This window comes from Stegodyphus dumicola, chromosome 11 (assembly GCF_044657685.1).
Source record: "Stegodyphus dumicola isolate Sdum_Otavi_A_Nest chromosome 11, ASM4465768v1".
NCBI classification, from domain to species: domain Eukaryota; kingdom Metazoa; phylum Arthropoda; class Arachnida; order Araneae; family Eresidae; genus Stegodyphus; species Stegodyphus dumicola.
In genome coordinates, this window is record NC_140778.1 from 105,152,984 (window position 1) to 105,180,743 (window position 27,760).

At 33.1% G+C, this 27,760-nt stretch overlaps 1 protein-coding gene across 1 annotated transcript in view; it reads left to right on the forward strand.

Moving 5' to 3' along the window:
* Positions 1 to 6,586: 6,586 nt before the first annotated feature.
* Positions 6,587 to 27,760, forward strand: part of Ptp36E (protein tyrosine phosphatase 36E) — a 304,097-nt gene continuing 282,923 nt past the window's right edge. Inside the window, exon 1 of the mRNA XM_085827038.1 lies at positions 6,587 to 9,105. Coding sequence (XP_085683164.1) covers positions 8,869 to 9,105 — 237 coding nt within the window. The 5' untranslated portion in view covers positions 6,587 to 8,868. The remainder of the gene's footprint in view (positions 9,106 to 27,760) is intronic.

A 27,760-nucleotide genomic window follows, 5' to 3' on the forward strand; every position in this document is an offset into this window, starting at 1 on the left:
GCTTCACAAGAGCAATAGCAGCTCATTGATCCATTTTCTAAACCCCTCCCTCAGTGGCTACGTTGATGTGCACTTGTGAAATATGCCACCGGGAATTCTAAACAGATGCTGCTATGCAGCTTTTGAAAATCTTGCGATTTTGTTGTTGAACTATATGCATGGACCTTATAAGAGATAGACTAACCCAGTGGGCGGGGCGCGCGTCACCGATATGTCGGCAAGAAAGAGTAGGGACGATCTGGTTTACTTTAACACTGAAACCTATGGCGTTTGTATCACATAAATCTTTTTAATTATTAAATGTGATACGTTGTATAGTGATGAGATTATGAAAGCCACAGTTTTTACCAAATACGATTTAATATATCTCCTTAAAGCACTTTTTACTGCATTTCGCGCATTTTTTTCACGCGTAATTCTTGTACAAACGTCTTTACTTTGGTAAAACGGTAAAAACTCTAAGCACAAAATTTATGAACTTAATTTTGCGTAAAAATAAAGTAAAATTAAATAAGATTGATACTTTGAAATAAATAAGGTAAAATTAAACAAGATCTGATAATTTTTTTTTTTTTAAATTTAATGAACATTTTCAGGCAGGGACTTTCCAACCTATAATAACATTACAAAACGATGATATTTATTTGATTATATGACCATTAAATTATTAACGTTAAAGTGGATTAGTTATTTTAATAATTCATAAAATTCGGAGCATAAAATTTTCTGAACGTAATGAAGGGGAAAAAAAACGATAAAATAAAATCTAGAAGCACTCAGATTTTATATTACGCGCAAAAGGAACCTTTTTTTTAAAGTTTTGTGTGTTACCTATATTTATTGAATATCATGTTCTTCGCCCGTAAACCACATATTTGAAACAGCATATCTTTAGAACTTCCGCACTGGAGATAAAACTGTTATTTTCCGTACAGTGCTCGCTCTGAACTCGTTGAGTTTGTTAATCCAAAGTTCCTTAAAGTTTTACAAAATATGAAAAATATTGAAACAAATTCGAAATTCGGCCGTCCAGATACCCATGTTCGGGTGGAGGATTACATTATTCAAAGTTTGATGGCTCTAGATACCGTCGTTTTTGTCACAGTGCGAGAAACATACATGTATTCATGCAGATTCTTCATTATTTAATTTCTTTACATATAATACAGGGCGATAATATTTGGTAACAACAATTTGCAAGGAGGCGCGGACATTTATAGTAAAACAGCGCAAAATGCCGCTTCGAAACTAACAGCCTTTCTAGGCTACCGCCCCTTTGGACTAATAAATTAAATTAACAGTAAATAAAAAAAAATCTTACGCTGAACTAAAAATAAATTAAAAAAATATAATCACTCTAAAATGCAAGCAAAATTAATTATTACGGTTAAATACAATTTTAATATTAAAATTAAATGTATAAAAATTTTTAAGGCGTCAAAAGTGTTTATCACTCTGATGTATTGTGAAATATAATTGAAATAAAATTCCTTTATAGAAATTGTGTTATAATAATCATCTATAATTTTAAAAAAGCAGCACAATTTAGAATTTTAAACAAAACTTTCAAAAATTCGTTTTGAAATATTTTAGTATTTTTTACTTATTTACACCAATAAAAAACATAAAAATTGCAAGAGAAAATTGCTTGTTTGAAATTGTCTATTAGTTCAGATTTAAAATATTATTTTCTAAAAGAAGTAGTTAGAAATTTCTTTACAGCATAGGAAAAACTAAAAAAATATCCAGTCCTGAAAGCATGCAATAGCTTTATAATTATTTGGAACGTTAATTATGCTAGATAAAATATGCTAAATTTTTAAAAATCAATCTCAATTTCAAAATTAAAAATATGTAGAAATTCTAATTTGTGAAATGAGGCACTACAGACAGCTTTTTCTTGACAATTATACACGCTGCAATAGGCAACCAATGTTAAATTTTTGCATGTCGTCCCTACTCCTCCGGATGTGATCAAGGTGACAGCCGGCAACGCCTCAGACGAGGGAGAAAACCCGTTTGGGTTAGTCTATTTCTTATAAGGTCCATGACTATATGTATGTGACGTAAGGGCGAAGAAAACGGTGCTAAATAATAAAGCTAAAAAGACAAAACAAAAATTGGACTAGCAGGGGTAAGTGTAAGAGCAGACTGGTAGACGGCGAGCTCAGCGAGAGCTTAATAAAACCTTTTAGGCGACCGTTGAAATCTGAAACATTTCATCTATCTATCTATCTATCTATCTATATACATATATTTAAACTTCTATAGTCTGGTTTAAGCTCTTAGTCAGATCTTTGAATCGAAATATTAGGCCATTCTTACTTGTTAGTAAGTGAATTATAATCATCGTAGCATCTTAAGCCTGAAAATTGTGCTGTGATTTAATATGGAGGTTGATATGATAATTCAAAAAGATTTTAAATGTGTGTTTATGCATATTTGTAATGCATATACAAATGCAAGCGTACTTTCCTTTCATGTGCGGATTAGTTGCATTTCAGCATTCGTAATATATTACTTGAGGATACTCATTAATACCGTTTATGAGAAAGCTACATTGCTTGTTAATAAAACCTACAAAATTAATTTCATTTTGAACATTATCGCATGAGTTGTTTGTTCAAACGGTTTCATTTACTAGTATATGAAAAAGAAAGAACTTTCCGATTTGGTAAGTCAAATGGGAAGTGCAGCCATTTAGCTAAAATCTCACATTTTCAAAGCATTCAAAAGTTATTCTCCAAGTTTGCGTTGCTTTTACAAACGACTGGTAACGACTTCTGTCTCTAAAAGCAAAGTTTTTGTATGCATGGCTCAGTGTTTCCGAAAGAATACAATACTAGGGTTGTTTTGACTGAATAACCCATAGAGTTAAATGTTTTCCAGTAGAAGAAGACGTTATGTTTGTTTTTCATTGTTTTGGAGTAGAGAGTGTAATAGCTTCTTCTGAGGAAAAACATTCAGTTCGATGGCATTCAAACACAAATAAATGAAAAAAAAAAAAAAAAAAAAAAAACTTCTGTGAAGCGAAGGTGTGCCCATCTTGTTCAACAAAACTGCTTTCTTTATGTATTTTTAGAGAAAGACAACTCATTAATAATTTTTAATAATTATTTATAAAGGAAATGCAGCCGGTTTTTCGTATCCCTTATATGAAAAATAGGCTTGATTACTCAATTAAGAATGCACCTCAATGGAATAAGAGGCCATAATTTTGTAAGTAAAAATTGCTACCGTATGCGGATGACAATCGTAAATCATCTTAAATTTTTGTTTCAAAAATAATTAACATACGGTTGTAAAATTGCTAAGGTGAAATAAGTATAGAATAAGTAAAAATATACATGCCTGTCATTTATACATTGTAAATATTGTGGAAATAGATTCTCGACATATATTAAATAAGTATACAAAATTCGTTTAAGAAATATTTTAAATTATATAAATTACAAAAGATATAAAAGATTATATAAAAGACAAAAGAATATAAAAGATATAAACGATTCGTACAAAATATATAACATATAAAATATTATTTTGAAAATAGTACTCCCCACACTAGAAAGAGGTTAACGAAGAGTCCGACTTCGAGTACTGGAGAAGGCTTGAAGGAATTGGTGTATTGGTGTATTTAATTATGGCAAAGCACACTAGAGCTATTTGCCTAAGGGGAGGGATGCCTTCGTGGAGGACTTTCTAAGGGAAACTGGCTCGTATACACATTACACATGGGGAAAACCACGAAAAAAACCCATGCAGCCAGCCCGTTCGCGGGATTCGAACCTCGGACCGAACTACCAGTGTTCAGCGACTTTAACGCTCGGCCGCTGGTGGGCAGGCTTGAATGAAAATTGTCTGTCTCTTCATGGGAGGCAACGGTGGTGTACCTATTAGGTGCCTCCATAATAAAGTGACCATCATTTCCGGCCTTAGTAGCGTCCAACGTCTATAATGGCTAGTGCCCGCCAATGGAAAAAAAAATGTTTGAGGACAGTAAGAATTTTTGAAAAGATGTGGGAAAAATTAAGATTACCACAGCTTACTAAATATGCGCTTGATTCTAGAGAAAATATTGCAATAAATAAATAGTGGGGGAATTTTAAAGGACAGAGCACTGGAAAGAAAGGGCACCCAGACTTGTCAAACTCCAAGTTTAACACAGTTAAATACCCCGATTCCTACAGGTGATCCACGGAGGCATACCTACCTGGTCAACCCAGGGGGACAATTTTGTTTCGTCAAGTCTGAGTAAAAGTCACAAAGACTATGGTTGACGACTGGGCATCCAACCGAGAAAGCGACGAACAACATTGATCATCCTCCAGAGTTGACCAAGGGGAAGCAAAGCCCCAACGACAACTTGCGATATCAGAACCATGTAATGTCCCCACAGCCAAGGGGCAGACAAGACAGTAACATATGGTCCCTGCCGAGCCTGAACCTACCACCGAATAAAGGATGGTTCTAGTCACTGTGAAGACTGTTAGAAGACTGGGCATCCACCGAGAAACCATAGAACACAGTTCAACATGGACCATCCTCCAGAGTTGACCATGGGGTGCCAAAGCCCCAAGGACCACCTTCGATATCAGAACCATGTAACGTCTCCACAACCAAGGGGCAGACAAGACAGTACCATATGGTCTCTGCCGAGCCTGAACCTACCACCGAATAAAGGATGTGTGAAATAGTTACTGTGAAGACTGTTAATTTTCTCCCAAAAGTCGAGTCTGTCTAGATATTGACTTAGCCGGAACGCCGGGAATTCTCCCAGTTGACCCCCGGGGGGGGAGGGAGAAATAGTGATAATTTAAAGAGTTTTCTACCTCATGGAAAACAATCTCACAATCAAATTTTGAGAAGTACATAAAGTTTAAAAATTGGACTAATTCCTCTTTAACAAAATTTTTCATTATATTTCGAAAGACCATTTCCTTTCTTCAGTATGTAAATTACTATGCTGAGTTAAATTTTCATTACCTATAGATTTATTAAGATATTACTAGCATACTTGCTTAAATAGGTTTGTGAATAACAGAGACAATGATATTTGATTCTCGAAATTTGCAGAGCTAGTTTTTGATTGTTTTTGATAGTGTTTGCAAAGTTATTAAAGTTATTGTTCCAGTTATTAAAGTTGAAGGTAGTGTGAATTTCTTACTTGCATTAAGTTTCTAACGCGTTTTCTCCTCTCTCTGGACCTTCTTGGTGTATAAGGAAGCATTTCCAGCTAGAAGACGGGTCTGGAGTTCGAAACCGGTAAATACATAATGATTTTTTTTCTTGTTTTCTGTTTCAAAACGTTGACTCTGCAAATGGCGCCCAAACTAAAATGTTACCACTTGTATTTGGTAATTGGATCCCCTCCTTCCCAATCATCATTCACATGGAGGAGAATGTAAGGAGTTTTTTTTTAATTAAAGAAACACAACAAATTCCCAATGTGCCACGTAGTATCACATGGGGCTTACAGAAGTAAGTATGAAACACAATATATAAAAATATAAAAATATATAAAAATAAACAGAATATAAAAAAATAAACAGAAGAAATTATATAAAAATAAACAGAAGAAAAAACTGAAATAAATTTAAAGATGATTACAAAGTTTCACAATAAATTGACAAAAAGTGTTAAAAGCACTTCTCTTGGAAATAAATTGGTAAAATTCTGCAGGCCAATTAATATTAAGGTTTTTCAAGAAATTTTCTCCTTTCTTATTGTGTACCTTTGTAGTGTAAATGGAAGCACATCCGGCTAGCAGTCGGAAGGTCTGAAGTTCGAATCATGGATAAAGAATAGATGATTTCTCCATTTAAGTAAATGCTTAACTGTCCTACAAGATATCTTTTAAGATTTACTTTATGATTCCTCGAATTGTTTTTGACATAAAAGTGGTTTAAACATTATAATCACACTGCTATAAAACAAGGTGTAAATTCAGTTTATCATGCTTAAATATATCAGTCATTTTGTTTCAAGTTAAGCAAGGAGCCATTTTTAACAATCTATATGAAGCTTTTTTTAAAAAATTTAGTCATAAATAATCCTAAGAGAAAGTTATAAAATACCACAAAACAATTTAAAAATCTTAAAAAATATTATGCTGTAAATGTGCCTTCATGTAACTGAAAAAGGAGAATCAGCATTATTTGGGGAAGTTTTGTTACCTTCGAGATTGCTTCCATCCTTACAAGAGCTATTGCATACAAGCATGCAATCTGGGAACTCTCTTTAGCAATGGATATTATTAGTACCTTAAGAGTTTCGTATTTTATTTTGAATGAGTGATGCTAACATTATATATATCCCTATAACAATGAAAATAAATTCAAGATATTATAGCGTATCTTTGCATTGTTTAAAAATCTTCTATATTTAAGGATATAAATATTCCAGATATATTTTCCATTTCTTGTTGCTCATTATATTATATCATAATTTTGCGTAACTTAGCTTCCGGTTCATAAACAGCCAATGAGGCGATAAATATCGCCAAGAGGAACCTATCGATCACTTCAGCGCATATTCTAGCAACCCTCCTCCTACAACCGCCGGAATCTCCGAAGAGCGGCAACATTCTTCTCGTATGCACCACCCCTTCCCCCTTTTCGTCGTCAGTTGCATCCAAGTCATATTTCGGAACGAACGCAAAAATAAAGCGCTTGGCGTCGGGCCACCGTTTTTCGGCAGTTCTATTTTTGAGGACTTTTCCACCCTCGCATCTCGTCAAGCCAAGCGATGGAATTCCTCTCTGCACTCCGTTGTTTTTCTACAGATGCGTTGTTGCGTTCGAACGGCTGTTGATCCGATCGCTTGGTACCTGGATCACTCCCCCCTCCCTTACGAAAGAGCTGCTCCCCTGGGCGGTCTGAATCTCAGACTGTCTTTTGCAAAGGAAAGATTGACATGTGCACTTAATCGAACTGTGCTTTCTTGTTGACTTCGGACAACGTGTTCTTTGACCTACCGCTTCACTGGAATACGACTGGACATCACGTTGAAAAAATTTGTTGAAAGCATTTGGCAACATAGTAAGATATTTAAACACGTTCGACAGCGTAAAGAATAAAAGAAATGCTTAGTTAATTTTATATAGCTGTTACGCAAATAAAAGTATATTATGCATTGAACATAAATGAAAATTATTATGAAATTTAAGTTTTAATGTTTGTTAATATTTAATTGGAAAACTGCTTTTTGAATTGCCGTGCTTTTTATATTCGTATAAAAATTTCAGTTATGAGTTATATATGCATGTAATTGTCGCTAAAATTCAGCGATTGTAAATTATTTTGAAAGGAAATTAATTTAATCGAAAAGTATATTTTTGCTATGAATTCAAATAAACATTTTAGCATAAATTCTTTTTCTGCAATCAGAATTTCATACAAAAATTAAACATTGTTTATGTGTCTTTTATAAAGTGAGTTAAATATTTAAGCTGTTAACATTTATTAATCTTTGCATATACCAAAAATATACTTGTTTTGAGCTCGAAAAAGTGTATAGAAAGATAAATTTCATTCTTAAACAATTATCATTTTAGCATAACTTGAAAAATTTAAGAATTTTCCTCAGCTTTGTACTTTTTAAATTTACAAAAATTACGAATAATTATAAAAGGTTTAAAAAAAATAATTTTCTTTTGTATTTCTGCTTCATTAAAAAGCGTCTCAGCATAATTAAAGAATTTGGATAGAAAATTTTATTAATTAAATGAATGAGATTCTTTTCAAATGAGAAATGCTTAGAAGATGAAGCTGATTATAATGCATTTTAAAAATGTGATTTGAATAATTAACGTACATAAAATTTTAAGATTAAAAAAATTTTAACGAGCTTTTGCTGAAACTGAAAACATATTTATAAATATACATTACGTTGAATTAATGACACTATCAGAAAACGTCAGCTGTGTTTTCTGTACTACTTAGCAGTTTTAAAAAGTGCCAATATCTTCTACAATTTGAGAAGAAAGATTAAAAGATGTTTACTTTCTGAAGGAAGTTAAACACGGATTTTTAAAAATTGTTACGCCTTAAAAAACTTGTTGATTGCATATTTTTACTGAAATTATATTGAAAGAAGTTTACGAAAACATTTTACTCTATTTTTAATGTATGATAACTAAATTCAATTATTTGTTTTTAAATGCAAATTTAATGTTGCCGGTTCAAAGCATTTACGAAATTTTATAAAATTTATGATATAACTATATCTTACGTAACACCGTCCAAAAATTGTAAAGAATTCTTAGCAAAATATTTATGTTTTCCAAAGAAGGTGTATTCTTAAAACAATTTTAATAAGAAATCTCACAAAATTTTAAACTATATATATTGCAGCCTTAGAATTTGGCATAATTTTATTTTACGGTTTCGAACGAAAGAATTTCTTGCGATATGATATAAAATTCATTTTCATATCTGCATTTCTGTAATAACTCGACAATTTGTGTTTTTAAATAGTAGTTCCACCTATAAGTAGAAACAGATAAGGTACTCGTTTTGTCTTAATGAACATTTGAAGTCATTTAGGAGGAACGAATTCAGTGGAAAAGAACATTGCAAAGCAAATTGACAAAATAATTTTCATAATTTAAGTACTGAAATATAAGATATTCTTAATCAGTTTACGCATTGATTCCTGCAGAAAAAATACATTTTTTATTTGAGTGTTAAACGGACAAAAATATGGGAAGATTTTTAACAATTGCTTACTGTCCTGTCTTCCTTTCCTGAGGTTCTCTGGATGGATCCTCTTTAAAAAGACTGCAGCAAGTGCACATGATCTGTACATTATTAAAGTTATCTCACTCACAGTTTCAAAGTGGAGTCCGGTAGTGACCACCCGGACTCAGCTATGGGTAAAGTGCCTAAAAAGACCCGGAAGATATTTCAGAAAAGAACGTCTTCCGGGACAGTAACATCTTTGAAGAAACTGCAGTTGTCTTTATTGAACAGTGATATTTTACGGAAAGCATGTACTGGAAGAGCGTCTGCTGTGCTGTTGCCAAAAAAACCCATAGAACTTTCAAAATACCCGCAATATATGGAGATGATCCGCAAATATGATGTTATTCTGAAAACAGAATTTCAGGTAAGTTCATGTTTTAAACTGCATACTGAATGATTTACCAAAATTTGTGCTTTGTATTATTATTTTGTTTTTGTACAAGAAAAGGACAATACCTAATATCGAAGATTAAGGAAAAAACCTTTCTTTTGTTTCCGCTAGTTTCTTTAATCACACGAGTATAATTCGGCAACCTAAAGAAATTTTCTTTTCAAGGGTTAATTTTTTTATACCTGAAAAGCTGCAAAGTTACTCTTTATTTTACTTGCACACATAAACTGTTTTTATTTCAATGTAAATATCATATTAGTATATTGAGAGTTAAACTGTTTCAGAATGGAACAGTAAATAAGCATTGGTCTTTTCTTTTGTAATAATATTCATGATTCCAAGATGATTGAGGTAAAAATCTCAAATTCTATTATTTTGCATATAAGCTCTTTTAATATTAAAACGCACAGTTAATTCTGATATAACAGTGCTTCTTAGTCTGTGGTTTCACGAACCACAAATGTTCTTCGAAGCCTGTCCTTATGGTTTTTCTAGATTTCCAAAAAAGACTAAAAGCAAAATTCACTATAGCTGAAGATCTCAGAGTTTGGAAATTACATATGATAATCGTATATTACTTTTTCTTTCAAGGTTAACATTCTATGAAATTTATTATTGTTTGCCCTTCTTACGGACTTCCAACTATACTTTTAGTAACAAAAGAGAGATTTAAAGCACTATTATCATGATTGTTCATACCAGCATACATCCAAACATACAACAGCTATGCAGGAACCGACAGGCTGGTTCATCTCATTAATGTGAGTACCAGCATATTTTAGTCTATAAAGTAGACGTTATCCAAACTGTAATTGTATTGAATTATTAAAAACAAATATAAATTTTCTTCTAATAACTTAATTACTTAATATTACATAAAATGAATTGAAAGCTCTTGAATCAGGATAAGGAATATTTTACTTATTGGCACTTTCTTTATAGAGAGCAATAGAGAATATCACTTTAGCAAAATTATCAAAATGAAAGCTATTTGATTAAGTTCTTAAACTCGAACCGGCAGTTACGAAGCAACTTATTGAGAATCATTTAGTCGCACAATCTGTTTGAAGGACTCTATGTAAACCAGGAGCGAAAGCGAATGTCAAGCATGATGTAATCTCCCATTCTAATTTACATTTTCACACTGATTAAATTACCTGTGTGTGAAACAATTCTGCCTGTGTGAAATGCTGAGCAGTACCTTTTTGTAATTTATGCTAAACAAAGCCCAGTTAACTTTAATTTTAAGTGAAAATCGGTAATGTTATTCCTTGGTTATGACTAGGTATTGTTGCTTGTAAGTTCCTCAAATAGTCAGTACGATCTATTTATGTCCAGTATTATCTGTAATCTAAGTAAGATAGTATACCAATGAATTTATGACAGGATTTTGTCTTTGCCCACTGAAGGTATTTTGCTGGGTAATGATGGTCTGGTAAAAAAGAATGAGAAATTTCAAAACACTATTTCCAACAAATCATACGTAACCAAAGCACAGTTCGCATATCACTTGATGGAAGAATGCTCAAAGTCCTTGAAGGATCAGGAACTTCGCATGAGCATTATCCATGTGGAACTAGAACATCAAAACGTGTTCCAATTCTTGCCATATACGAGTCAATAGATACCTGGTTAGGGATTTCCTAGTTTCAAGAATTCAATAGTTCAGATTTTGATGATTAGTAGATTTATGTGTGTGTGTGGGGGGCAAATATCCTTATACTTTTGTATTCTCACATGTAAAAAATGCAAAAAATAAAATTTGGTGCCCCAAAGATGTTCTTAATCTCTCCCATTCAAATATCAAATATCCAGCTATGGTGGTGATGAAGAGGGTTAGTCTTGCATGAAAAGTTATTCAGAACTTCCTGAATTAGATGACAGGTGAAAGCAGATCCAGGCACCCGGGCGGCTTGCATAGGCCAGTGGGGTATCGTCCGGATCCCGCAGCTACCTAGAGCTACACTTCGAAACAACCAGTTTTTAAGCATATTTAAGTACGGAATTCTTCTCATTGGCTGATAAAAAGGATGCAAAAGACATTTGCCTTTAGCGAATCATTTTCATGTTTGATGACTACAGGTGGATTTTCTTAGCTCCATATTTTCAAATTGCTCTTATTAATTTTACAGGAAATATTAAACATTATGTCATTAGAAAAAAAGGTGGTGTGTCAAGTCAATGCACAAACGAAAAACAACTGTGTTACTTAAAATCATCAAACTTCCGCTGTTTGGTGATGTGTGAATTATATTTTAGCCATGTTTATTGGCAATAAAATTTTGAAAGCTGTGTTTTCGCTTTGGCTAGGCTAGTACATTGTGTTTGCAATTCTCGGCTTAGTTTCTTGAATTGTGAGTAAGGATAATATTGAGAGCTATCTACAAATATGACAGTTTATAATTTAAATATTCTTGAACCATTAATATTCACAGTTATGGAAAATTATGATATAATTTCTCACATTTCAGTCCTGCAAGCGAAAAGGAGCCTTAAATTTTAGCCTCATGATTATCTTTAACTCTTTTTACGTTTCTACTTTACATGCTATATTATGTCATTAGTGGTAATGGTATAACACTTCGTAGATGCCTATATTTATTTTCATTCTTTACCTTGGAAATATAGAGGATGGGGCAGAAAAATCTGAAGATATTTCAAATAAAATAATACATGAAATACATAAAACTTTTCCATTTATTCGTATTGTAGATTTGGATAGATCGCAATGCGATTCAATTGAGGGGTAAAAATGAAAAGGCAAAGGGGGATTAAAACATACATAAAACGTTTTAAATTTTAAAAAAAGGAAATTTTGAGATCACAATCTTTTAGATGTATTTTGTTAAAGTTTGTCAGGAATTTTGTCAAAACTTGATTTGAATGTAATGTGTAAAATTTAGGAATTCATGAAAATATTCAAATCAATTTTTTTCTCTAATGAAGAATATTTTATTTACTTTGTTAAAAAATTACAGGAGTTCAAATTCCGGCAGCCCACCAGCAGCCAAGCGGTAAAATCGCTGAACACTGGTAGTTCCGATCTGGGTTCGAATGCCGGCGAACGGACTGGCTTCAGGGCCGTTTTCACGGTTTTCCACATGTATAACATGTATACAGGCCAGTGTCTCTTAGAAAGTCCTTCCCGAAGGCATACCTCCTCTTAGGCAGAATAGCCCTCGAGTGCTTTGCCATAGTAAAGTAAACCAACCCAAAGCTACAAATATTAATTCTTTGTGATTATTTTGTACAGAATCAGCATATCATCGAGTTATAACTGAACTTTCGGTTCGGATTGCTGGAGAAATTTTATAAAATGAATTTAAATCAATGAAATATTGGCTGTTAAATATTTCTTAATATCGCTGTAGATTCTGACACATGTAATTGTGAATACTTAAGATAACTAATTAAATAAAGATGTTTCTTTCCAGAAGGCATAATAGAATTTTAAAAAAAAAATCCCACTTATAAACTAAGAAATATTACATTGACATAAATTATTAATAAACCCAGATCCATGAGTCTATTTTCATTAGGAGTTTTTCAACTGCTTTGCATTTTTACAATTAGTTTTGTATTTGTTGTGGATCTTCAAATCTTCGTTTGTTCGTCAAATGTTTCGTTATTATACTAAAGTATGTTACATTGCATTATTGCGAAGTATTTTTAGTAATTGTAAATTAGTAATTTAGTAAATTCCTGTAATTGGAAGAGATTTACCATAGAGATTATTAGATTTTAATGTTCGGAATATGTAAAATCAACATAAAATCGAAATACGCATTTTCTTACTTCGATTTGAATGTGTTAGCTACTACACTAAAAGATGGCGAACGAAAAAGAACGCCACTTTATCTTGAAACGCAGCTGCTACAAGTTTCTGTGTGTCCTATACCAGTACCTAGTAATTCCTAATATCTGCATTTAGATTGCTTCCTTTATTGTTTACCTTCTTATCCATTAACCACACTTCTTCGGACCCTTTTTGTTGCTGCTCCGTATGACTGTGTTGCGTCTGCCCATATTACTGAGCAAATGATAAGATGGCTAAGTAATTCTTTATTCGACTTTTGAATTTTTTCGTAGTTTCAAATAGGGTTTCCTTTGAATATCTTGGTCAGATTTGAGGTTATTCGAACACAAAAGCTCTAGTGCACATGTGTATTGTCACTAGTGTATTAAGATATACCAATATTTTTCAAATCATTCAAATACAAAACCTTAAATATCTCCATATAATATAAAATGGAACTAACTTCACTTTCAGAGAAAACGGCTCATATGTAAGGTATATCCTTCCAGTGCGGTTTCGTGTGTAATTCAAAGCACACCGTCTAGTAATCGGCAAACTCGAAGTTCGAATCACGACGAGATTATTGGACATTTCTTACGTTTCCAACTTTAACAAAGTTAATGAGTCTACCGTATAACTCTCTTCTTTATAATTTCTGAGAGAAGACAATGGCAATTGTCCAAAGAATAGAAACTAAAGAAAAGAAGATATACTTATCCTTGGTTAAACACTTTTTGTTTTTGTCTTGAATTCAACTAGTCTGAGCGTGTCAATGGATTCTATTCCACCCTTGCAATTTGGTAGAAAAGATAATTTTTCACATTTCAGAAATCACATATTATCAGGTCAGCATATATTTTTATTCCCCAGAATTTCAAGAACTCGAAAACCGAGAATTTAAAATTAAAAAAAAATTTTTTTCAAATTAAAAAACATCTGCAATTTTTTTTTTCCAAAAATCATTTTAGAATCTCGAGATTTCTCTGGAACGCAGTCGCTACATTCAGCGTTTTCTCTAATTATCTACAGGCTTGACACATTTCTTCAAATGATTAATTTTCGTAACGTCTTTTTTCAGTTCCAAAAGTCCTGGAGTGCTCTGGTGATGTACAGATGATATTTACACAGTTTTAGAAATATTTTGATAAATAACAAAAAAAAGCAAATGTTTTGGAAAACAAATTTTTGACGACAGTTTATTATTTGAAGTGATAAATATCGTCTGCTGGTTTTCAATTTGTTCTTCTTTCACAATGTCGCATGTAAACAAGGTATGGATTGAAAAATATGTTTTCGCGCTCTCCGAAGAGAAATTTTCCTTTTCCATAATTCAAAAACATTATGAAATGAATGGTACTAAAATGTCTAAGTTGAAAATAAATAACATTTTAACCGGAAAGTGGAAAACCATCAATCATTATTTCTACATGAAGAAAACTCCAAACGAACGCCCGAAAAATATACGTACTGTTTCTATCTAAAGTTAAATCGTTGGCAGCAAGAGAAAATCCGCCGACGCAGAAATTAATTACATAAAATACATCTATAGCAATAATAAATAAAATAATAAACCACGATTTACTACTTAAAAAGCTAAAAAACATAATGATAAATAAATATATTGTTTAGCAGGAGATACATAGAAATATATTGTGGGTTTTACCGAAATGACTGCAGCAAAGAAAGATCTATTTATTATCGAAAACGAAGAGAAAAAAATGTACAAATGTCGCCCTGTCAATGCAAAGAAATTTTCAGCGAGGGATATATGATTGTCGTAGGATTCTTTTACAATGAGAAATTAAAAATAGGGAGAGTGAAAAAAACTGTTAGAATCAAGTCAACATACTATCAAGAGAAAGGTTTAGTTCAATATTTACAGAAGAAATTACATTCTTTCATCCCAGTGTCTTTCAATGAGTGAAACTTCATCGAGGCAAAGCAAAAAGGCATATTCCGAAAAGTACCACTGCATTCCATGAGAGAAATGAAAACTGATACAGGTATTGCATAATACATTTTCAAGGTATTTCTGCGAAGTCACCTGACATTTCATCTTTTTGTGGCTTGGGTGCCTTGATAAGCTTATGTCTTGAAAGTTCTAAGCTCGAATCCCACCACGATTGATGGACTCAGGACAGTAGTGGAAGAAGAATGGATACCAGTACTCCTGGAAATTTTAATAAAAGTGCTTTTACCATGGAAATCACGATGGAGATTTGTAGTCCAAAAAAAGGCTATTAAATCGACTCATTCAAAAAACAACTCTTTGCATTTTAAACATAAATTAAACGGCCCCTAAAATCTTTCCAAAATCATATAAACACCCTTTATAGATGAAAACACAGTAACGTCCCGGCTAAGTCTAAAAAATAAAATAAAAAATAGCATTAAAAACGATGTATGTTATAGCCCGAAAAGCAAACATTCGACAACATAATAATTGTTAGCGTTATAAGCGTCACCGATGGTATTTAAATATTTACAGATATTTATAACAATATCGATTCTATTAGCGATTCTAAAACACTAGAGTGGCTAACTACTGCAGCTATAGTACATATAATCGACTTTTGATTCGATAAGTAGTGTAGACAATCGACTTTTGATTTGAAAAGAGATATAGACAGAAACGTAATTCAATTCAAATGTGAGAATCGAAAGTAAATAGACCCTCTGAGTCTATAAACATCCCAAATATACTGCAAAGTGGAAGTGTTCTAAATAAATGCTTGAAGTAAAGTTAGTAAGGAAAGTCCCGAAGGAAAAGCTTTGTGAAGGAGTCGCCTTCCAGAATATCAAACTATAGAGTATCTGCGTCTATCAACTACCTCAGGCTGCTTATTTTCACTTCACCAATCGGATGGTTTCACTACAACATGGATTCGTTCTTGTAAACGACGGAGAAACTACCAAGAGTTCCTTATTTACATAATGCAAAAGATGATGATAAATAACTTATAAAACCGTGGATTAAATAGCAAAATAGATGCAATAATAATAAACTTATATGGTATTTCTCTCGCCGTTTTGGCATGCCTTCGTAGTGTGGTGGTCTGTACGCTGGGCGCGTATTCCAGAGGTCTGCGGTTCGATTCCCGCCGAAGAAGTTGCGTATTTTTTATCTCTTCTGCTTCCGAAATAAACCTAATGGCTCTATAAACTGTCTTTCTTAAAAGTTCGATCAAAAAGGCAGAGATATACAATTAATTCGCGCTACTTTTAAACTGTTAAGTGCCGCTTCAGTTAGAAGCAGGAGTAAACCAATAAGTTACTGCATGATTTTTCTAGCCTTTGTGAGCATGGAGGTAGGAAGTAAGAAGGAGTCGCCCTAAACAAGTTTCTCCGTACCCTGCTCTGAAGCACCGGCGATCCCTACGTGGTGACCAAAACATTGGGTCATTTACCATTGAGTTCTATGGGATTTGACGCGTTCGGGTGTAAATATTTTGTAATTACGTCGCAAATATACATATAAATGTATATATTTTCTTTTTCTACAACACTTCAGAGTCCTAAGTATGTGAAAACAACATTTCATTCTGAACGGAATTAAATGCTATACTTTTCTCAGAATGGTTTAATTTAAATGAAATATTTTCACAAGTTTTCGTTAATTACATTAGAAAAAAAAATTAAGGTAGTTCGATTTTATTCGGTTAAGGTACAAAAATTAAGATCAAAGTTTATTGTATTATTAATATTAAAATTATGCATTATTTCTTTTCTATTTATAGAGCTTCTTCCTAAAATACTTTCTTAAATATGACATGATTTTTTGGCTTCTTTTAAATCGAAAAATGTAAGTCAATTTATAATTAATGCTCTATTCGGTTTATTTTAAATTAGAGAAATATTAGGAAAATAGTATTTGACTTTCTCTGAACATTTCTGAAAGGGAATAAAATAAGTTTTTTTTTTTTTTTTTTTTTTTTTTTTTTTTTTTATTATAAAATGTAAAGGGAATAATTCTTTTAATTATACTTATCAGATTTTTTTCTTTTTACCCTTCATTTCAACAATACATATTCCAAAACTCTTTATTACGTTCTTAAGTGCGCATCTCATAGCATTTGCTTTACAATACCTTTTAACAGATTGCTTTCCAATACGAACAATTCTTGCTTAAATAGTTTTATAACTTATTTGTCAACAGGATTTCAATTTATGTTTACTTCAATATTAAGGTTATTATATATTTAGATAACATTTATAATCATTATAAATTAGATACATTTAATCATTAGATTTCTTCACAGTACTATCACAGTTGTTTATAAGTGAATAAATTCTTCATTTCAAATACATTTATAAATAATTTAACGAATATTTAAGTATTTTGTCAAAGGCAGATACATGCTTTTTGCAAGCACATGCATAAATACCCATACATATTTCCTATTTATCATTTCCGGCATGTGCAAATCTTTAATTTCTGTGCATTCACTATATTTTTCGTGTAAAGTAATTTACACTAATTTAGCATACACCCGAAAGTTTTACATAAAAAATATATATGAATATAATTTGAATGAAAATTATAAGTATTATTTTTAATACCCACTCAAAGGTCAGTTTTTCTTCAAAATTCCCCCACGATGGCATCTCTCTCTTTAGGCAGATAGCCCTTGCATGCGTTACTCTATTTAATAAAAACTTAATCTGACCTATGTGCCTAATTACAAATATTTTAACATACATAATTTTATATTTACATTTAGCCATCAAGTTTCAAACTTTTCAAATCTTCTAGAAAATAAATTTTGGCAGATCTCTTTTAGCAATTTTCTTAAAATCTATATTTTTGTAGTGCAACAGCTTAGAATTTTATAAAACAAATTCATAATCAAAATCGCTGTTGTTAGTTATCGAAAAATAACCAAGATGTGATTTTTGCGTAAATGTCACTAAACTATACAAATTGCTATTATCCATCCCACCATGAATGTTTCTTTCATGCGAAACTCTTTATTACGTTCATTAATCCTTTATTACGTTCCCTTTTTCGATTTCTATGGAACTGTCGTGTGTCGAAATACTATCAGAATTTTGTCAAGGGAGCTTCTGAATGTAAACAAAAAACACCCCGTCTGGTGACCCAAGCTTCAAAGCAGTGCTTCACTTCTAGCGCGGAATGGCCCCTCCTCCCTTTCCTACCTCCATGTTTGTGAGAGATTGCTGGAGTTTTACAGCAGTTGCGGTTGCTTCTGGTCAACGTGGGTTTCGCTGTTGAACCCTCTATCCTCAAAGTTCTTTGTGTTGAAATGAAGTCGGAGAGATTGCTTTGGATACTTTTCACAACCTTTCAAACTCCGAATGTGTTTTTCTAGACAATTCATACATGTGTAGACTCAAAAGAAGACTTTAATAGAAGGAAATTAAGAGATTCATGATCGCCGGCACACTTCAAATGCTTCGGGAGGGTTGATGGCATGCCGACTGCAGATGATGAAACTATTGGCAACAGAACAGAGACGAACTCTTGCCCTGGTTTAGTTTGAGACAATCGTAGTCTTAGCTCTGAAAGAGCATTCTCGTTGTGTTTCCCGTCTGTTAATATAAGAGGATTCTATCAAGAATCTGAAGTGAGAAACTTCTCAAGACGTATTTTTGATTGGCTGACTGTGAGCCTTCGTCTGGTTATTCGTTCCCGATTGGTTGCTAAACTTTATTCGGTTCTTCCGCGGATGGAGTACTGTTTTCAGCTGGAGAAAAGGCATCTGCGATGAGTGAAGAAGTTTTCTCAGGAGAAGGTGCTTCCCTCACCATATTTCTGGGTTTCCGAGTAATGAGGATGTCATCATACGTTTGTCATCATTCATTGCCAGTTCTTCCTTTTCCCGTCATTTGGTGGTTTTGATAGTCCTAGTTATTTTGGTAGTATCATCAATATCTATCAATAGAGATTTCGACTCACAGGCGATGCTACTTTTAAGATGGAGGCACTAATCTCTGTGAGTATGGATTTGAAGATAAAAATCTCCGCTATTTCTTGGACTAAGCTGACGTTTGACATTTGCAAATATTGAAGGAACTGACCGGTTAGTCTCAAGAAGATGTAGATTGGTCTCATATTGGGGAGTGAGCTCAAAGACCATTGCGCACAGGCCTCGTATTGGAAAGAACCTTTCTCGAAATCTGACTGAGAGAAAGTCTGGAGAGTAAGAAAGGGCATTCTCTTTGACGAAAGGCAAATCCAAGTAGCACTTTATGCCAGAGATATCGCACAGTTGGTGTGACGTGTTCCAGCTCTATAAAATTAGACCCGAAAGGCACTTCAGTGATGGGTTCGTGAGCGGGGATCTCTGGAGGGCAGCAGTGAGGGGAAGAAAGGGGCCGCAGATCATCAGATTCCAGGAGAAGCAGATAAGAAATAGGTTTTATTCGTTGCTTTTAAACTCAACGAGTGTTAAAGTTCACACACCACTTGCCATGCAAGAGCCAATGAGTTGATCAAGGATAGAGAGAAGTAACAAGAGCAATTGGAATTCGGGTAACATCTGTGAGAGTGGTACGAGATATTATTGGTGGTTCGCAAATTCTGGCTTCTCACACTTTGCGTCAACAACAACCTGAATGCTAACGTTTCACTATACTTATCTCTGAATAGAGGAAATTGCGAGGTTTTTGACAAATAAAGTAGTAGCAAAAACTCAAAATTGAACTCGTGAACAGAAACGGAATATCGAATCCGTAATATAACGCAGTCAAAATTAATTTATAAGCTAGAAATTATTTTATGTAGAGAAATGTGAAAGATTTATGATTAATATTATTATTTTTAAGAAATGTACTACTTGTGTTTCAGTAGAGGTGCTAGAAGCATTTATCACAAAGATACAAATGAATTTGTTTACGCCTGAAATATTATTGTCGAAATAAAGAGTAAAAATATCACCCGAGACAAGGTTACAGAACGGGCGCCAAAAATAAGACGTGTTCATGAACACGTGGAAGATTAAACTGTTCGAGATGGTCGTTTCGTTGAACAGCTGTGAAATGTTAGATAACAACGTTAGCAAGATGTGTCGCATCAGAATTTTTAAAATTAAAACCGCAAAATGAATATTATCCTTAAAAATAAAAATGTTTTCATAAATTTAAAATACGTGTACATATCATCGGGTATTTTGGATTAGAAACATTAAAAATCAATGTGCCTTCCTCGGTATTCCAACCACGGATCTTCCAATTAGCTAGGTGGGCATGATAACCACTTACACCGCGAAAACATGCATGAGGTTATAAGGTATTTTTCCCGCCTTTATAGCATGACTTTGTAGTGTAGGTGTCAGCACGCTGGGAGTGTATTCCAGAGGTCCTTGGTTTGATTCCCGGCTAAGGCGTTGCTTATTTTTCATCACTCCTGCTTCCAAAATACCTAATGTCTCTACAATGGCGTACGTTCTATTCAGATACTATAATAAAGCTAGAACTATGTATAAAAGAAATTAAGCAAATAAAACAAAAAAGAAACAGTTTTTCACAGACGATTGAGTATTTCTCATTTAATTAATTCAGTTCCTACTTCGCGAGAAGGCAAAAATACATAAAAACTCAAAATATCTATATTAAAAATTACGAAGTAAATCTCAAACGCTTATTTCCTCGAAAAAATTCCAGAAAGAATTAAGCATGATTTAATTGGCAATAATAAATGAAGGCGTTTTGTTTGTTGTTGCGAAGCAAAGTTTCTCTAGATTGGCAACAAATCCACTAGTCTCCTGTTTCAAATGTAAACATCAATGGCCGCCATAAAAAAAAAAAAGGCTTAGGGGCACTTAGACAACTTTAAAATTGTTGATAATTCTAAAAATATTGCATACAGATTTACTAAAGGCATAAAAATTTTAACCGGAAGATAAAAACAACATAATATAATCATTTTTAAAGCAAAAAATGTACAATTTACAAACATATAAGAGTAAAGCAGCTGAGATCACTGAGCCGGGTAACAGAGTGGATATATATATAAATATATTTATATACGTTTGGTGCGGCCGATTGCAACCAAAATGCGAGGTGCACATGTACATGTTATAGCAGTCCTATATACAAAATTTCAACGTTCAGAGGCTACTCGTTTTTGAGTTATGCGAGATACGTACGTACATACGTTCGTACAGACGCCACGAAAAATTCTCCTCAGAATTAATTTTAAAGCAGTTTTATAATTTTTTTGAAGGAAAAGAGTATTTTATTCTGTCCTTACGTACAGATATCACGCAAAAACATCGTTAAATTGCATTCGATAGCGGTCAAAATGGATATTTTCGTTGAAATATGCTGCCTGAAACTTTTCGCGATTACAATACTTCCTTTTTACTTCGTGCAAAGAAGTAAAAAAGGATTATTTTTTAAAGCAAAAAAGGATTATTTAAAAAAAAAAAAAAAAAAAAAAAAAAAAAAAAAACGTCAAAATTCTGCAAATTATGTTAGAGGTCCGAAATACATTCACTTAAAAGATTAGTTTTTTTCCTGTATCTGATAATAGAAAGAACGAAATTTGCCGATGATTAGATTTACAAATAAAAAGTAAAATCGAAAGGCTTTCAGATTTCACATTATGCCCAAACAAATTTTTTATCATTCACAGCCACATACGCATTTCATGGGCATCTGGGCTAAAGCCGCATTACGCTAAAACTATTTAAAAGCAGCATATCTTTAGAATTTCCGATGGACACTCTCGCACGCTAGAAATAAAAGTGTTTTACTCCTTACAGTATTTCCACTGCTGGCTTTGACATTGTTGAGATTTTAACCAAAAATTCGTTAAAGTTTTTAAAGTTCCAAATTCAGGCTTCCAGGAGCCCATGTTCGGGTGGAGGACTATGTTATTCAAACTTTGATGGCTCTAGGTATCGCTGTTTTTTTATAATGCGAGAAACATGCATACATTAATGTAGATTCTCCATTATTTAATTTCTTTAAACATTTTACTGGGCGATAAGATTTGGTGGCAACAATTTAAAAAGTGATTTAAAGTGATTCGACGTAAAATGCCGTTTCGCCCTTCTGGGCTAACGCCCATTTGGGTTAAAAAATTTTTACCGAATCTTGAAACCCTAATCACTGTGGAATATTGCATTGTTACCATAAATTTTCAATGGCTTCGGCTTTTCCGATTATGGCAAACCACGTAGGGCTACCTGCCTAAGGAGAGGGATGCCTTCGTGTAGGATTCTCTAAGGGAAACTGGCTCGTGTATACATTACTCATAAGGAAAACCATGAAAGCGCTCATGCAGCCAGGCCATTCGCCTGGAATCGAGTGGCATTGAGTGGTACGAGTAGCCTGGAATGGAGTGGTACAGACAGTGTTCGAATCCCGAAGAAAGTATGGGTGTTTGTAAAAGTATAGTGTATTTGCAGCATGAAGGCACTCTAAATATATAGCGAGCCGAAAGTCCTCTCGAGATGTTGTTGGTAAGGGAAGAGATCCTTGGATTCGTCTCGCTGGGGGGCTCATTGGCGTGGGTCAAAATTAATTTCAAGTCTTGACCCACGCAAACAACAGCAGAAACCAAGTTAAATATAATCGCATTAAAATATTGACTTTGTATACCATTATAATTGTTGCATAACATCGTAATATGAACTATTTGGTGCATATTACAATTTTAAGCATATAATTAGTTATAATCAAATTGTGGACATGACGTTTTGTATTTTGGCAACATTAACAAAATCGTTTGTAATATTTTATGAAGCACAGCTGAAATGGTGGACTTTTAACACCAGTTTTTCAATATTAGAAGTTATCATTTCTATTGAACGTCTGCAATATGAAAGGACTTCTAAAATGAAATAATCTTTAAAAAATGGCACAAATTTAAGAATTTTCTCGAAGATGCATTTCTTAATTTTGTCCAGAGTATCAAATGAAATCATGGCTTAAAATTAAATCGATCTGTTTTACTAACTTAAAGACTTATCCTCATTCTTTCAAAATAAAAATAACTCATAAAGATGTGTTGCGAGGGAAAGAGAGTGAGTTGTTAAATATTGTCAGGTGCATCGGTACAATTGTTGCCAGTTAGTCATCTTGGATGAATATAGCACCGGTCGTAGAAAACAGATTACTGGCTGACATTTAATTCTGCTAAGGTTCTTTTTTGTCAAGAAGGCAAAAATTAAAACAGTCGAATCGGCATTTCTAAATTCTAACTTGCATTAAGAATGTTGTGGTTTAGTAACATCCAGCTCACATGCTTAGAAATCGTAAAATACTTCAATTCTGAGATTTTAATAAACACATTTGAATAGTATTAAGTGTTTAAATACGATTAATTTATGATTTTAGTCTTAAGTGTATGGCAACACGTTCAAAGATTTAAAAAACTTGAGCTTTAATTTAGTATCTGTATCATTAAGCAATTTAATGCACAAGTACTGAGCAAGAATTCGTGTAATTCGTAGAATTCGTGTACGAAATTGCTTAATGAAAGAAAATTGGTTATTTGAGGATCAAAGAAATGATTCAAATGAGTAAGAATTACAAGAAATTGTACGAATGCAAACGATAGAAACTAAAAGATTATTCTATGATTTATGAAAACCAAAATATAATTTAAAGAATTACAGAGAAATATTTAGCTCATTGTGTCGAAACGGGCTAAAGCTTTGCAGTATTGTGTACTTGTATTCGAAAACCTGTGTTTTCAATTTTATTTGTAAATATCAGTTACTAAATAAATGCTTTAGTTAAACTTACTTAGTTTATTTAGTAACCTTAGTTTATTAATAAGGAAATGCCTTAGTTTTTGTTTTCACATATACTATCGATCACCTTTCTTTAAACTTGCATGTTTTCGCAAAAGCTATTCGAAGTGTTTTTGGTAAAAAAAAAAGTTTATTCAGAATATTCTAAAAATAAACTCACTTAAATATTCGGGCACTTTAAACAAGCAGTGATATTTGATATTAACGTGAAGATAATGGTACATCCAGTAACTCATTCTTTACTTAAAATTAAAACTTTTCATGCGCTTTGGCAGGGATTCAACTAAAGGTTTTAGCTAAGAATGTTCCTTTTATTCCATGCCTCAGTAAGAAATACCTTTCTTAGTTTTTCAAAGAAATATCGTGTTTCTTTATTCTTTTGTCCAACTGACTTCATACATAATCGATATATCCTATCGAATAACATAATCATAGCAGATAACTAGCTTTAGCACCTGACGAAATGTAAAGGCAGCAAGCCTTCATTCTTATATATATGTAAATATCTCTAAACTAATTTTTTTTGCTAATATTGCACTAACATACCCAAAACACTGTAAGTTGAGCATTCAGCAAAAGTAATACACTAATATTAAATCTGTTTATTAATAATAAGTTTGAAAAGATAAACAACCAAAAACGGTTGCTGTTGCAACGATCAGGATAACATCAGATCAGACTTATAGTACCCATTGAGAGATGAAACAGGCAGAATAATAATAAATAATATCCTATCGAATATCCGGAGAATATGTTCGATACATCCGTTGTTGTAACAAAAATGTGGAAACCACGTTCGTGTCTTTCCGAATATTTCCTACACTATTTCAGTTTTGTCAATTTGTATTGTGAGTCTTCTATTCCATTGTTTACGAGAAGGGAATCAGTGAAGTGCAGTTAGCGAGTGATTTAAATGGAATATTTAGCAATCCACGAAATTAAATGTATGTGAATTCATGCCAAATTCCAACGCTCCTTGTGACACACACCTTTGCTATTATATTTTGCATATTTAAGAAGGTATTTACTTTCTAAAAATACAGTAATTCTCTCAGAATCACTTAATTTTCATAGATTACGTTTTCCTCCCAGGCAAAGATGTAATTATCAGTTCCTTCACAGGAGACAACAGTGGCTGCCTATTAGGTGCCTCCACAATAAAATGGTCACCACGTCTGAAGGCCTTGCACCAAAGACAGGACATGTTTTTTAGCTTATTTAGTAAGGTTTATCTGAATATATTCACTAGATCCTATTATATTTAATATATCTGGGATTTTCTTTCGCGTTTCTCCCCAGCAATTTCTGCGGAGGTGAAATTTAAGTCACGTCTTTCTCCTTGACAGAAGGCCAAAGGTGACCTTGACAAAAGGGATTCTGTTGTTTATTGCTCAATTTGTATGATACAACGATATCAAGATTTTCTGACTCATTCTTTCGGACTGCACTTGTATTGTGTATTTCTCCTACTTCAGAGATTTAGAAATATCTAGACTTATCATTGAATTCTTTATTACCAGCTGATGAAAGAAAAAATGAATAAAAGTATTAAATAAACAAAAGAATTCAAATATAACGAGCGGATCTCATATTTTAAGCATCCCAGTTGCATCCTATTAATTAATATGTTTTATAGTTATGCAATCGAACATAAGTAGTGCGTTTGTGATTAATTTCGACGTAAAAAAATTTCATATATTCATCTTAATCTTGAACAAATAAAACATTCTGCATTTAATTTTTGCTTGCAATTTATGATTAATATATTTTATGCTTTCAAATTTTAATGAACTAATTTAACAGTTTTTTCGTTCACACCAACTTCTAATTTTACAATTTCTATTATCTTGCTATTGACGTATGTTATATGCGTTGCTAAAACTTTGTTTCCTAGATTATGATTATTAAAATGAAGCTGGCAAAATATTAATACATGCTTCTGCCGAATTTACTTCTATATAACTTAGAATTACTACTGTTCAAATCTCCGCACGATCTCATACTAATGGTATATGATAACTGTGGAACTGCAGTTTCTCTTGGAATATCTCAGAATTCCAGAAGTCAGTTTTAATTTAACTAGATTTGCGATAGTTGTGTTGTAGTAGTAGAGTCAAAAAGTTGTTCATTTACAGAACCAATTTGTTATACAAGGGCCAGACCGAAATATCACCAGATAGTCATCAAGTTTGGCAACTTTTGCCAATTTATCGCCAAATCTGGCTCCAAAAATTAGTCCCAAAACCGCTGCCGGCTTGGCAATATCTCGCTAATTTGGCGAGATACCGCTTACTTAATATTAAACAGACTTGTCCTTGTATTCTTATTTTTCCAGGAAGCTTTGCTGCTCTAGATTTTCATGTTATGTTATACAAAAAAATACAACAATGTCATATATAACTGCTCTAAAATCATCTATTTATGTGCAAAATTCGTAACAATATTTGGCAAAGCAAAAAGCTATTTATAAAAAATGAAAAATAGAAGAAGAGAAAATTCTGCAGCAACAGTACTAATCCCTGTAGTACTAGTCCTTCCATAAAACAGTACTAGTCCTTCCATAAAATCTCAACAGGAAACTTTTTTAACTCAAATCACATTACCAACCATAATAACCCAAATTTCACAAACATGTCAGTTAACACAACATTGTTCTAGTTGAAAGAAATTATAGATTCTGCTTTTATACAGAAGTCTTCTGAAAACGAGCTTCAGTCGGTGAGATAAAAGCATTTCAAATCCAGAGGAAGACGACAGTTTTGCTACTAAAGAACTGCACAACATAATGAAACTCCTTTCAAATAAAAAGGCACCAAGATTGGACGAGATAAAGTCCTAAAATTTGTTTCTATGACAGCATATATCACCCCTTTCACCAAAAGGGGCCTAGATGTAGCAGATCTCTGTTCAGTCTTCTGCCAGCAGTTGGTAAAATTATGGAAAGAGCCATTGTTTGAAGAATAAGGCACTATTTCTATTAATTTTCTGCAAGAATCAGTATGGATTCGTGTCACGTCATTTTACAACTCATGCTGTAGACGAAATCTCAAGGAAAATACAATACAATAAATCACAAAATCTTCATTCTGATCTATTTGATTTAAAAACGGCATTTGATTCCATCTGTTGATCTGCCATACTTGAAGTTCTCATTTCTTTTATTGGGAAGGTCTGAGGTTGGATGTTCAGAAATTTTGTGAGGCATGTAAAGATTTCCATTTGACCCAGATAAGTTAAAACTGCCAATAGGACACCAATCGCCCCAGTAACAAGGCCTGATCTGCCCTTCCAAATTGTAAACATTGATGTGATAGGTCCGATTGATCCTCCCAATTCTAAGGGCCACAAGTACATACTAAGCATGGTAGACAAACATACCAGACAGCTAAACATCCCAGAAAGCATCTTTATTATTATACAAAACTATCTATTCAACTGCAGAAATATAATCAACCACTATAACCGAACAACAGAAAGTGGCATATTAGAAGATGTCCGCAAGGATCCTGCTTGACCGCGGATCTCTAGATTCTTATCTTTAAGTTTATCCTATCAAATCAATGGCCAATAATACAAAAGTCTTGGCAATCGCAGACAAAGCCGCGTTCACCTTCTATGGCAGAACAAGAGAACAGCTTAAGGATAATATCAATCATACTCTCGCAATCTTTAATCAAATATATAGCGATCAAAAATGACCTATTTCAGAGTAAACGACCAAAGCGATGATAATTCACAAGTCTGGTCAAATCACACAAAGAAAATTAACCTCCGAAATTGCCGAAAAAAGAATAAAGTTTATAAACAAATTGAAATTTCTGGGGTTTACAATAGACGGAAAACTCAACTGGATAGGATACCTTCAAGCTATTAGAATAAAAACTTCAAAAATAGCCATCTTAATGAAAAGAATGAATGAATCTGATTGGGACTTAAATCCTCATATCCAGAAGCTACTGTTCAACAACGTGATAGAAAAATTATTAATTACGGAACTGCTATCTGGGTTATCCATATGACAGAAAGGAAAAAAACAACAGCTCCATGCCACTCAGCGATCATTTCTCCTCAACATAACACAATCTTTCCAAACCATTTCTGACGCTGC